We start from the raw sequence: 14,111 nt of genomic DNA, 5'->3' as shown, positions 1-14,111 counted from the left end.
TTCCATCCGGATCACATTTTTTTAATAATAGTTTAGGGTCAGGTTTGGATAAGGTTGCAATCATGAGGAATTAAAGTAAGGTGTACCTCCAAACTATTTATAAAATACAATTTTAGTGTAGAAACTTTTTAGGTTGGCTAGATAATATGTTTTCATCTCTAATTATAAAATTTTAAATAAAAAATTATTCAAATCAAACAAATACACAAATACATAAAAATATTGAAAATAGACAATCCAAATAATGTGTTGCAAGATGTATTATTTTGGAAGACTCCAAAAAAAATTCAAATCAAACATATATATATAAATACATAAAAATATTGAAAATAGATGGTCTAGATAATGTTTTTTAATGTTTAATTTTTTATACAAAAGTTTTGTTTTTTATATCCATATATCTTGATGTCAAGATGATCAATTACTTGGTTTTTCAACGTCAAAACAACCTTTTTTGATGGATTTTTAAGGTACACCATAATTCTATGATTTAAGGTTTTAACCTTATAATATGAAGTATGCAATGATTTATCTATTGCACAGACTTAGATCTAACTGTCCAAAAATATCCGGTGATCTATTTTAATTTGGGAAAGCATATGATGAGACCATCTACCTTTTGTACAAGGTGGTCACAATCAATTTTTACTATTGGATGTGAAATTGGGTGGCTGTATTTATTTCATTGACCAAACTCAAAGTTTAAAAGAAATTTTCTTGAACTTTGTGACACACTCAAGCTATCAGATTTCATAACGGATAGTTGTAAGTAATTGTGACCGCTATATACTAAAAGTAAAGAGTCTCATTGTATACAATCCTTTTTAATTTAAATGATATTTTTTGGAAGTGCGTAAGGAAGGCTATATTATTGTTATTGTTATTATTATTATTATTAAGCTCGGTAGCTACATGAAAAAGCTATATCTCAAAAAACCTTTCGAGTCCTAAAAATACGCCCTTTCCAACTTGAGAGGGTGCAAGTCTATAAATATAATGTACTCCTACAGGAGCACGTTGGCCAATGAAATATCACTGATCGTGAAAGAAATGTTATAAAAAACTTGAATAACGAAATCACCAACTAACCCAGAAAATGAGGTACGTAGTTGGTGGAAATTTTTGATTTTAGGAAGGTACAAATTGACATCATTTCTACTCCTTTCATGTTTCCTTGTGACAAACCGTTGCTAATGCAACTCCTTTTCTTAAGGTTGGTGGTGCGATTTCAACCTTTCGGACTTAATTATTAGACCACTAACAAAGAAAGCGACTGCGTAAACATTCCAAACCAACCCCCCCCCTCCCCCCTCCCCCATCCCCAAAAAAAAAAAAAAAAAAAAAAAAAAAAAAAAAAAAAAAAAAAAAAAAAAAGCGAAAGAAAGAAGAAGAAGAAGATACTCTTTTTAAAATTGGATTATTTATAATTTAATTGCAGTGATTTAAAAAACGGATTGGTGACCAAGATCGGGCATCACAAAAACCGATCTAGATCGATGAATTACTGGTATGAATCACTGTTTTACAATGCGGAAAAAATAGTGAACCGGTGAAAAAATACATGTAAAAATGCTGAATTGGCCAAAAAACGGTCTGGGTCAGTGAATCGGCATTTTTACTATAGAAAAACATCATTTTAGTGTAGCAAATTGCCGATTCTCTTTTAAACCCGAACGATTTCATATATATTGACAGAACCGACATGGGATGACTGATTCTTAAGTTGGATCGACTAATTCTGTGTCGCCCACTCGTTTTTTAAATAATTGTTTCATTGTGTTAGACCGTTTCCTTTTATAGTGTCTCATTTCCCCGCACCAAGTGAAAGGAAAGTTTTCAAAACTACGAGTGCAGTTAACAGTTAGTTTGAGATGATTGTAATTTTTTATTATCAAAAGTAAAATTTATTTATTTATTTTTAATATCGGATTGCCAAACAGGTTCATCTAGGATTGGTGAGTGGATGATCCACCCCCACCAATGTCTCAATCAATTTTGAAAACACTAGTATCAACTATTCATAGTTTGGATCAGCGTTTTAAAAAACGCCGAGTCGAACCGGACTCGCCCGGTTCGACTCGGAAATAGTGAAAAAGGAACCGGATCGCCCAAAAATTGGAAATCGTCCGGTTCTAGAGAGAACCGGACGATTCTGTACAGTGAATCGCCGATTCACTGTACGGAATCGGCGAGTCCGAACAGTGAATCGGCGATTCCGTACGGAATTTTTTTTTTTTTTTTTTTTTTTTTTTTTTTTTTTTTTTTTTTTTTTTTTTTTTTTTTTTTTTTTTTTTTTTTGGTAATCCATGATAGATTTTTTTTGTAATCCATGATCGAATTTTTTGGTTTTTTGTAACCCATAATAGAATTTTTTGTAATCCATGATCGAAATGTTTGTTTTCTTTTCTTGTAATCCATGATCGATTTTTTTGTTTTTTTTTTTTTTTTTGTAACCCCTGATAGAATTTTTTGTAATCCATGATCGAATGTTTTGTAATATATGATCGAAATGTTTGTTTTTTTTTTGTAATCCATGATTGAAATGTTTGTTTGTTTTTTTTTAATCCATGATTGAATTTTTTGTTTTTTGCTTTTTTTGTAACCCATGATAGAGTTTTTTGTAATCCATGATTGAATTTTTTGTAATCCATGATCGAACTATTTTTTTCTTTTTTTGTAATCCACGATTGAATTTTTTGTTTTTTTTGTTTGTTTTTTTTTGTAATCCATGATCGAATTTTATGTAATCCATGATCGAATTTTATGTAATCCATGATCGAATTTTATGTAATCCATGATTGAATTTTTTGAAAATTTGTGATTTTTTTTGTTTAATCCATGATCGAATTTTTTTTTGTAATCCATGATAGAATTTTTTGAAAATTTGTGATTTTTTTTTTAATCCATGATAGATTTTTTTGAAAATTTGTTTTTTTTTTTTTTTAATCCATATTATTCAAAGAGAAAACGAGAGAGATGATGATTCTGAGGCCACCCTATCCCAGCCATATTATTCACATATCGAGTCCCAACAACAACAGTGTAGGGATGAGCACGAAATACTGTAAATTAAATGCTGAATGGCGGTTCATGCAGGGAAAGAACATATCAATATTCGCATATTCATTCAAAAACATGAAAATTCTTAATGGAGTACCCTCATTTTTTATTGAATTCCTAAAAACCAATATTTATAATGAATTTTAATAATTTTTTCGGATTTTTTTGAAGCTTTATTTTGACCGATTCACCCGATTCAGATCCGGATCGCCGATTCGCCGATCCGGATCGCCGATTCGCCGATCCGGATCGGTTTTTGAAAAGCCCGATCCGGGTCACCGATCCGATTTTTAAACCATTGGTTTGGATTCAATATCAAAATTAAATGATATTAATTGAGAGGAAGAAGGAATACAAAGCGTCTCTTAGCATTGTTGTAGCTTCTTGGCTTCCAGCCGGACAGCTTTCCCTTTGGCTTGACTTATCTTTCCCTTTGGCTCGACTTTCCCAGTTAAACGGCCCGTGGCTCGGCTTTTTCTTTTTTTTTCATTTCTTTTTGTTCCTTTTGTTCTCCTACTACTATACGAAAAATTGTTTCATGAGGGTTGGACTGCATTTCTATATATACAGTCCAGAAGTATAAAGCATCCATCTGGATGCAAGTAGGTGTTCCATCTAAAAACAATAGAAACTAACGGGCCAAATATTTTCTAACTAGAGTTATTATTTTTAGTTATTTAAAATTGATTTATTTATTCATATTCATAATCTCTATGTTAGAAATTATAAACCTTTAAAAAGTAAGCTTTAAAATCCATCTCAAAAATAAATTTTTTTATTAAGAGATCCACATTTCTACGTATAGCCGCATAAAAACCGGGTCCTTACTATATAGTTTTATATTTTCCATAATGACCCAATGATTAGATTAAAGAAGGTCCCATATTAATGAGTGGCAATATAGCACTAGTGATAGTCTCTCTCTCTTATTTTAGTTAAATGAGATCTTACATATCGTTTGGCTACAAAGCACTTGTGCAAAGTTTCATACCCATTTGACTTATCCCTCCCTTCCTCCACAAAGCAGAGAGTTTCAAACCTACTTCACTCCCTCTCTCTTGTAAGGTGAACACAGCCTCCCTCTCTCTCTAGAAACATCTCCTTCCTCTCTCTCTCTAGAAGAAGCCGGAGCGCCAAAGAGAGAGCCGGAGCGAGAGCCAGAGCCAGAACTGGAGCTGGAGCCGGAGCCGGAGCCAGAGCCCAGCAGTCAAAAGGCTTGAGAAATAATGCTTCTTCCTTCACCGCGCTCTCTCATCCGAAGATAACGGCCGTACAACGAACCACTCCTCACTAACTCACGTTAGACGCTTCGGAGCATCCTGCTTCAATGTGCCGCCGCCCTACCCTACCCAACTCCACGCCACTGCTATATATATATGTATATACTCCACGTCTCCTTCGACCACACCTCACAAGAGAAGAGAAGAAGCGTAGTCCTTAAAGATCTACATGGAGAAGGCGAGAGACCACCTCTTCCTCATTCTTTCTTTCTCTTTCTCTTTCCTCTTCTCTGGGATGGCTCATGGGAGTTACGTTGTGACCCGGTTTGGAGCTCAGGCTGATGGGATATCCGACGATAGCCAAGCGTTCCTTGACGCTTGGGCTTCGGCTTGTGGGTCTTTCGTTCCGGCGACTGTTTATGTGCCGCCTGGAAATTATCTCCTTTTCCCGACTACGTTTCAGGGGCCCTGCAAAAATTCGGATATCAGATTTAAGATAGACGGGAGACTGGTAGCGTCCGGGCGTTACACGGTGTATGCTGATGCCGGTTTCTGGGTGAAATTTGAGGGAGTCAATGGAGTGACAATTGATGGAGGTTTGTTGGAAGCGAGGGGGGCGGTGCTGTGGGCGTGCAAGGCCAGCAGCGGGAATTGCCCAAGTGGTGCCACTGTAAGTGAAATTTGTGCATGCTCCCTCTCTCTAGCTTAGTGGTGGCGACGGGTCGGGGTGGGTCCGGATCTAAAAAAAGGTATTATGGGATCCGGATCCAGACCCGAAGTCATATGTCTCAGACCCAGATATGAAAATAAAACGTGGGATTAGACCTAGATCCAGACCCAATTGGACCCGTCCGAAGTCATATATATATATATATAAATATAGAAAAAGTTTGTATAAAGTCGTAACCTTTAAATGTAGAATCACGTATGCACCTCAAAAATCCATCGGAAGAAGTTGTTTTAATGTTGAAAAATCTCTCATTGATCATCTCGATGTCGAGATGTATGAATATCGGAAAAGAAAAAAAGATTTTGAACTCATACCCAGACCCGTGTCGGGTCTGGTCGGGACCATTGCCACCCCGACTTTAGCTTTTTTCCTCTCTTCTCTCTCTAGCTTTCTCTCTCTACTCTGTGGGTGTGATGATCTCGCCCGTTCATTTTCTTGAACGTTTGCATCTCACTCTTTCTATTTCTCAAACGAACACGCTCGTGTGAAAGTTTCCCATTTCACTCTGCTGTAGTTTTCTTGACTTTGCATCTCTCCCTTTCTATTTCTCAAACGAACACGATCGTGTGAAAGTTTCCCATTTCACTCTGCTGTGGATTTCTTGAACGATTTGCATCTCTCTGTTTCTATTTCTCAAACGAACACGCTCGTGTGAAAGTTTCCCATTTCACTCTGCTGTGGATTTCTTGAACGATTTGCATCTCTGTTTCTATTTCTCAAACGAACACTCTCGTGTGAAAGTTTCCCATTTCACTCTGCTGTGGATTTCTTGAACGTTTGCATCTCTCTCTTTCTATTTCTCAAACGAACACGATCGTGTGAAAGTTTCCCATTTCACTCTGCTGTGGATTTCTTGAACGATTTGCATCTCTCTGTTTCTATTTCTCAAACGAACACGCTCGTGTGAAAGTTTCCCATTTCACTCTGCTGTGGATTTCTTGAACGATTTGCATCTCTCTGTTTCTATTTCTCAAACGAGCACGCTCGTGTGAAATTTCCCATTTCACTCTGCTGTGGATTTCTTGAACGTTTGCATCTCTCTCTTTCTATTTCTCAAACGAACACGCTCGTGTGAAAGTTTCCCATTTCACTCTGCTGTGGATTTAGTAGGAAAATATAATGCAAGATAGTTTATGACATGTATTGCAATTGAGGCCGTTCCATCATATTCTACTTGACAAAATAATTGGAAAATTCTTTTGTTGTATGCTTGCAGTCCGTTCATTATTTTGGGAAGTCATCCACTCGTTATGGTAAGTGAAAATTCTGTACGGATCTGACAAAAATTATTTAATGTTATAATAGAAATGGAAAAGTCTTTCCAACGAGTGGATAGTGATTTTGTTTATTTTTATCATCGTTTAAAATTCATCGCACGGTCACGATTGTTCAGTAGTATTTTATTTTTCATTTTTTTTCTACAAATCGAAATGACCTAAAATTTGGAGAGTATGTACATCTTATTGAGGCGCATCTAATAAAATATAAAAAAATTATATGTGAAAAATAAATTGATCAAAATGCCCTCGAAAATTTTTAGGGGTTTTTTGGTCAATTTTTTTTCATATAAAATATAGTTTTTATAATTTTTAAATATTCTCCTATTTTTTATGAATACACGCTCCAAATATCAGGTTATTTCGATTTGTAAAAAAATGAAACACTATCGGACAATCGTGACTGTGCGATGAACTTTGGACGGTGATGGGAGTAGACCCAACCTCAGGTCGGGGTATGGGTCTAAATATTGGACTAAAAGATCGGGTTTGGGTGCAAAATCTGGACAGAGTACTATTAGGTCTGGTCAAACCCGACCCAAATAATATAAATATATTATAGTATTATTTAAAATTTCACCCGAACAAGCTTTCTCTTTTGGGTGCAATTTGTATAGAGCTTAGGCTCTAAACATTCAAATTAGAGCCTACCTTCAAATAGTATCGAGAAATGCAGTTTCAATATTGGAAATCTTTGTGATAGCCTTAAAATATATTTTTATATTTATTTATAAAGTTTAAAGTTTAAAAAATAGTGTAGATCGATATATCTATGAAAACTTAAAAATCTTGAAAATTGATAGTCCAAAAATGTGTTACAAAATACACTATTTTAAAAACTTGAAATCCATTTTTTTCTCATATCCATGCTTCTTGATGTCGAGATGATCAATTTGAAGATATTTGGATATCAAAACAACCTCTTCTAGTAAACTTTTTGAGGTAGGCTCAAATTTGATTGTTGAGAGCGTCCCCACTATATAAACTTTTCACTTATCTTTTTAATCTTCAAAAGCAATAAATATTTCACCTTGCACCCATTTCGGTTGCAACTTGCTATCTCCTCTTTCCTTTTTCCTCTCTCTCCATTTATTGTTTAAACTTTAAACCAATGCCGAATGATACCCAATGATGGTAAGAAAAGCGTAAAAATAAAAATAAAAGAACGAAACTCATCGTTAGAGCCCATGTGGCTCACAAAGACTAAAGGGACACAATTATTTAAAGGAATCCAAAGCCTCTATTTACCCAGTAAAAAATCCATTTAATTAGCACACACTCATTTCCCCATTTGCCAAGGACCACGTGCCCAACATGCACTTGCAATGGGCACGCTCTTTCAGTCTCTCGGGTCCGGGTTTGGGTCCGGATCCTATAGTAATTTTCAGATCCAGGTCTAGGTCCAATGACTCTAAACTTGGTTCGGGTCCAACCCTACTTGTTGCCACTCTTAACAATCATTTTTATCCGTCAGATTTTAAATTGAGTAGCTGTGAATGTGTTATTGACTAGACTCAAATTTCAAAAAAACATTTCTTGAAGTTTGTGGCACATTTTAAGCCATCCAATTTGACATATAATGAATTATAGCAATTGTGACTTCCTTGTATCAAAGATAAATGATAGGGTAGTATACGATCTCTTTATAATAACCCCTCCATCATTTTTCTTCCTATTTATTTCTACCTCACTAATTGTCCCCAAAAAATTAATTTCCTGTCTTCCTTCTTTCCTTTAACCTCATTGACTGCCCCAAACAATTAATTTTACCTCTCTCTCATCTCTCCCTTTTTCTAGGGACAAGTGAGATAGAAAATTTGGGACTCACTTGCAAGTTTTGTTTGAGGCAGCCATTGGGGTACAGATAAAAAAAGTAAAGGGAGGGAAGTGAGGAGGGGGTGGGACGTCTAAAAGTTATGAAATTGAAGGGGTCAAAATGAAAATTCCCATAATGTTTGGTACATTAGTTCATAACGCTTTTCTGATATCCTTATTTTTTTAGATATATTAATGTTCAAGTAAATAGTCAATTAACGAGTATGGGATTGTAGTTCTTATTCATCAAAGCACTCACTTTGGTTATTTGTCATTTAGTAGAAAAAATTGTTTTCTTTCTCTTCATTATCTCAATTAAGACTTAAGATGAACTAGTAAAATACCCCTGTTTTGCATGTCTCAAAATGTTGTATATATGAGGGAAAATTTTATATAAGGTTGCAACCTTCAAATGTAGAATGACAAATACTCTTAAAAAATCTAGCAAAAAGGTTGTTTTAATATAGAACAACCCTCTAATTGATCATGTCGACATCGAGATGTACAAATATTTTAAAAAACAGTTTTTAAGTCCCAAAAATAGTTCATCTTGCAACATATAATCTAGACCGTCTATTTTCAAGATTTTCATATGTTTATAGTTCTTCTTGATTTTAACCACTTTGGAGTTCAAAATTTTCTAATTAGATATGAAAATAGATTTTAAGATAATCCTAAGAATTTTTTACAATAAAATTATATGTTAGGATAAAATTTGAAAGTGCGCCTTAATTGGATTGTTTAAAGTTGCAACCTTATAGAAACCGCACCTATAATGTGATATTGATAAAATACTTGGAAAAATAATATAGGAATAGGAATAAGAAATATTGAATATGTCTTTCTTTATGCTGTGTGAATGAATGTTAAACATTTGTTTAATGGGCTCAGTAAATTCTTTATATGGTATTTTCAAGTAATACATAAAAATTTTATAATCATCATTGCAATGTGTATGTTATAATTATATTGTTATTATTGTTAACAGCATTAAAAATATGAATAGTAATAATTATTATCTTATTGTTAGTGATGAGTTATATTATATAATAAAATAATTATAAATGAACTTATATAATTATCATTAGAGTATTACTATAGATTGATAATATTTAATTGAGCTTTAAGTAATATAATATAATTAACATAGCTGCAATCAATGAAACTATAGTTGATATTTTCATTATTTTTTGTTATAAAATTATAAAAATACATTTTTTATAATTACATCCTGGTAGTCATTACTCACGAGGCGAAGCTCTCTGGTGCAGTCGCTTCTCTTTCACAATGCAAAGAGGGTTACTGTAAACAACCTCATATCCATGAACAGCCAGCTTGGGCACATAGCCTTTAATGGGTGTGAGGACATAACTGTAAATGGTGTAACGGTTCGAGCATCGGGCGACAGTCCGAACACCGATGGGATCCATGTACAACAGTCAGTTAATATCGTGATCATCAACACTAGCATAAGGACGGGAGATGACTGTATTTCAATCGGGCCGGGGACCCAGAATTTGTGGATTGAGCATATGGCTTGTGGTCCCGGACATGGTATCAGGTATCTAGTTTTCTGCTACAATGCATGGTATGATCCAGATGATCATGGTAGCAACATGGTCATAAGCCTCATTAGCTCATTACCTTCCAATCAATGGGTTTGTACGGTGATGAGTAGTGTCGGTCATATAATGAATAGTTTATCAGGTGGACCGACTCTTCCACCATCACCATCCAACCTATTGGAGGGACGGGCAATGACATTATGGCCATGGTGGTAAATGATTATATTTAGTGTTACCATGATCTTGGTGCATTCCCTCTTTGTTACCTTGACTTCTCTTCTAATTGTTATATTCTAATTTGAGTGGATATATCATACTCTCACAGGAGCAAACTATCTGCTTATTCCCTTAGCTAAATAAAAGCCATATTTAACGCAATTTCCTCGAATTGAAATTTCTTTATAGGTATTTTCTCTTAAACAAGAATTGGATTTTGAGTTTCTAAATGCTTAGATTTATCTATTTGAAACTGGAAGATATCTATTTAATTTTAGGACGTTATATTTTCTAATACATATATAGTGTTTTTTTTTTTTTTTTTTTAAGTTGGTTGCTAGTTGAGGAGGTTACATGTGTTAACCATGGGATGTTTTGTATGTACATGGGCAGCATTGGAAGCCTTGGAAAGGATTTGGAAGAGCCTGGGGTGGAGAATGTGACAGTTAAGGATGTGGTATTGAGTGGCACACAAAATGGAGTAAGGATAAAGACTTGGGCTAGGGAGAGCAATGGATATGTGAGGGGAGTTTTATTTGAGGAGGCATTGATGATCAATGTGAACAATCCCATCATCATAGACCAGGATTACTGCCCTCATAACTTGAATTGCCCTAATCAGGTAATCAATTTATTTTTCTTTGGTGGGTTTTTTAGCTTGGATTAAAAAAATTTCTGTCTATATTTTTCAGCTTCAAATAAAGATTGAATTTAAAAGTAAGATAGGCCCAAATATCTTTGCTAGTAGAAATAATATATGACAACAAATAATATATGGCAACACATTTGGTCACTCAGTTTTTTAATAAGGGATTATGAGACCATTTATGTTTGTTCCAAGGCGGTCATAATTACTTTTGTCCATTGGATGTGAAATCCAATAGATTAAAATATGTCATAACATTCGAAAAATTTTATTTTAGATTTTGTGCCTAAACAATAACAGATTTTCAATCACCCGATTTCAAATCTAACGGTCAGAAATGATTGTGACCTCCTTATATAAAAAATAAATGGTCTCATTGTATATATTTCCTTCTAATATTTTGTCCAATATTGTTGGTGGTCAAACCAATTTATAGTCAATTTATCAAACTGCATGACTAGATAATTAAAAAACGAGTGAGGGTTGTATAGGGTAACCACCTTATACTATTTAAGTAAGAGTCGCACATCTAAATTTTGCCAGAAGATGTAGTTGTGGTGTTGGAAACTTTAGGATGCCTTGAAATCTCAACCCTAATTATGAAATATAAATTCCAAAAACTATACAAATTGAGTATATATATATAAACACTTGAAAATCTTGAAAATATATGACCCAATTAACTTGTTACACACTATTTTTATAGAACTTAAGCTTATTTTTCTCTTTAGATCCATATATCTCCGAGTCGTGATGATCAATTGAAAGGTTTGTGAAATGCGGAGCTCTTTTCTCTCCCGAATTTTTGCAGTGCACCTTACTTCAAGACTATAAGGTTGCAGCCTTATATAAACTTTTTCGAGTGGCTGAATCTACTCATATTAATTGTAATCAATGGGTGAAACTACCCTTGGAATTTAACATTGACAAATACACATGCTCTACTAGAAAGGAGATGAGTCAATCCAAAAAATCATGAGGAACTATATATTATACGTCAAGTGAAAGCCTCACATAGATCCTTCTGTTTTTTTGGTTATTTTTCTCATCTTAACCATCAAACAAGCATTATGAACGGTTATTAGGATTTGAAGAAACCAATTATGAGGGGATTCACACAATTTATTGTGTATTTAGCTTGTAAATGAAATGCTGAGTCCTTGTGACTTAATGTCAATGATGATGATGGCAGCCAGTGATTTAAAAAATGCCAGGTCGGCATAGAATTGTCGGGTCAGATTTAGGAATCAATCACCCCGTTCTAGTTCTACATGTATAGGAAAATAGCCAAGTCTAGAAGGGAACCGGCGGTTCGACACAGTAAAATGATGATTCGGACCGCTGATACACTGATCCGGACCAGATTTTTGCAGCGTCATTATTTTTTTCAGTATTTTTTCACGGGTTCACAGTTTTTTATGCACAGTAAAATGACGATCCGGACAGCTGATTCACAGATTTAGATCGCTGATTCACCAAACCAGATCAGTTTTTGAGGTGCTCGATCCAAACACCGATCTATTTTTTAAATTACTAATTGTGGCGATGGTTTGTAGCATAAGCTACTTTGAAAAGTGGGAGTTTGTTGATCCCAAAATCTTGTGCACATGTGGATCTCATCTAAGTAATTGGAAAATGAGTATTTTTAAATTCCTACAAATCAAATAAATTTTTTACGATAATTTATTTATTAAATCAAAGATATTATGCAAACTTTCAGCCAAAAAATTCCCTCGAGCTATATGTTATGGAGATTAGTTTATATTTGCAGTTACAAACTTGTTGATTATAGAAGTTGTTACCTGATTTGATTGGTTGGTACAGGGTTCTGGTGTAAAGATAAGTGGGGTGAAATATAGGAACATTAGAGGAACATCAGCTTCAAAAGTAGCCGTGACATTTAATTGTAGCCCTAATGCTCCATGCCAAGACATAAGGATGGAGAATGTTGAGCTTACTTACATGAACCAGTTGGCCCAAGCCTCATGCTCCCATGCAGAGGGGAGCTCAAGTGGTGTGGTTTACCCACAAAGTTGCTTATAAAAATATAATTATCTGTTGATGTAAAGGTATCTATCCATTTTATTGGAAAATTCAGTTCTCCCTTTCATCCAATCTCTCTCTCTCGTTCAAGCAATACTATCTATTCTTTTTAATTGATTATTTAATTCTCAAAACAGAGAAGGGTAGGTCCAAAAAGACATGATCGGAAGTAGTTAAAAAAAAGATATGGAGATTTATTGAAAGAAATACCTATGTGATCTTTTACCGGGGAATATATATATATTTTATTCACCCCTTTCTTTTGGCAAAAGATCACTTATAGGTGGTCTTTATTATAATAAGATAAATTTCAAAATAAAATCAACATAATAATAAAACCAAGATCTTAACAACTTGATGCCATAGAAACAAATATGCACTATGCTTGAGAATAAAAGATAAGATTGCAAGAAACAAAAAGAAACGTGCCGGAGATTACCTCAATCGGGCTTATTACACCCCACACCGAATCACCACCATCCAATGGCGCGAGATCAGCGGTCTAGCTTCAATATCGAACCGGTAAAGCAAATTTCGGCTAAGCCACACCAATGGAACATGAACCGCTTTGATCACAAACTCAAACCCTAGGTGAATTCTCTTAGCAATTTAGTTTGAGAGAGATGGATTTTCTTTTTGCTAAACCCTAAAACCCTTAGCCATAAACCCATATTTGAAAGATAAGAGATAGAAGAACTCCATAACCTAAACCGTTAGGTCCTTTTACAATGTGGGAGAGAGAGAGATCAAACATGAGAGAGAGAAACTTTCTTGAGACAAAGAGATATAAAGATAAGGTATAAAGATTTTGGGTAGAGACAATCTTTTTTTTATAGGCTTGAACAAGATTAGGGTTTTTTAGGGTTTTCTTTGGTTTGCCTCTTCTTGTGAGATTGATCATAGACCGTCGATCAATGGTGACTTGTGGGGTGAGAGATCTGAGCCATCCATTCCATAGATGGACCATCAATATTATGAAAGGTGCATGGACCATTATCCCCATTTTTGTAACTATTTTCCCATCAATAGAAATTAGATAAATTAAATCTAATTAAAATATTATGCATTCCATAATCTTTCACAAAATATTTCAAAGATATATCAAGTCAATATACACTTTCAATATTTGGTTAATATATGGTCAAAATATTCCATATCTTATTTGACCACATGCAATAACATAATATTACCAAAAATGAAATAACTTAAACTCCAAGAAAAAATCCAATGGGTGGGGCGTGCCACCCATGTGTGGTACATGTGGGCCCCACCCACTTGACACATGGTGGGCCCATATGCACTATGGACCCCTCCATGATATTTTATATAATTTTAAATTATCAAAAAAATTACCAAATATTATTTGAATTTTATAATTTTGTAAAATTAATATCCTCATTTTTATAAGTCCAAAAAAAATTATAAATAAAATATCAAATGACTCATAAAAATTCAAATAATAATTCTAAAATAATTTCTATCATAAAACACATAATTAAATTAACTTGATGGGAAATGGATCCATATGGCTAAGGAATT

General features: G+C 34.3%; 1 protein-coding gene across 1 annotated transcript; it reads left to right on the top strand.

Annotated features, from left to right (window-relative positions):
* The first annotated feature begins 3,965 nt into the window (after positions 1-3,965).
* Positions 3,966-12,637, top strand: LOC18435253 (polygalacturonase). Its single transcript, XM_088853496.1, has 4 exons — positions 3,966-4,950; positions 9,374-9,663; positions 10,277-10,505; positions 12,354-12,637. Exons 1-4 carry the CDS (start codon positions 4,510-4,512, stop codon positions 12,570-12,572), a joined length of 1,179 nt encoding a protein of 392 aa, XP_088709622.1. The 5' UTR covers positions 3,966-4,509; the 3' UTR covers positions 12,573-12,637.
* Positions 12,638-14,111: the final 1,474 nt, after the last annotated feature.

Source organism: Amborella trichopoda, chromosome 12 (genome assembly GCF_054954075.1).
Source record: "Amborella trichopoda isolate Santa Cruz 75 chromosome 12, AtrichopodaSantaCruz75HAP2 v2.0, whole genome shotgun sequence".
NCBI classification, from domain to species: domain Eukaryota; kingdom Viridiplantae; phylum Streptophyta; class Magnoliopsida; order Amborellales; family Amborellaceae; genus Amborella; species Amborella trichopoda.
This window is presented reverse-complemented; position numbering and strand designations above follow the sequence as displayed.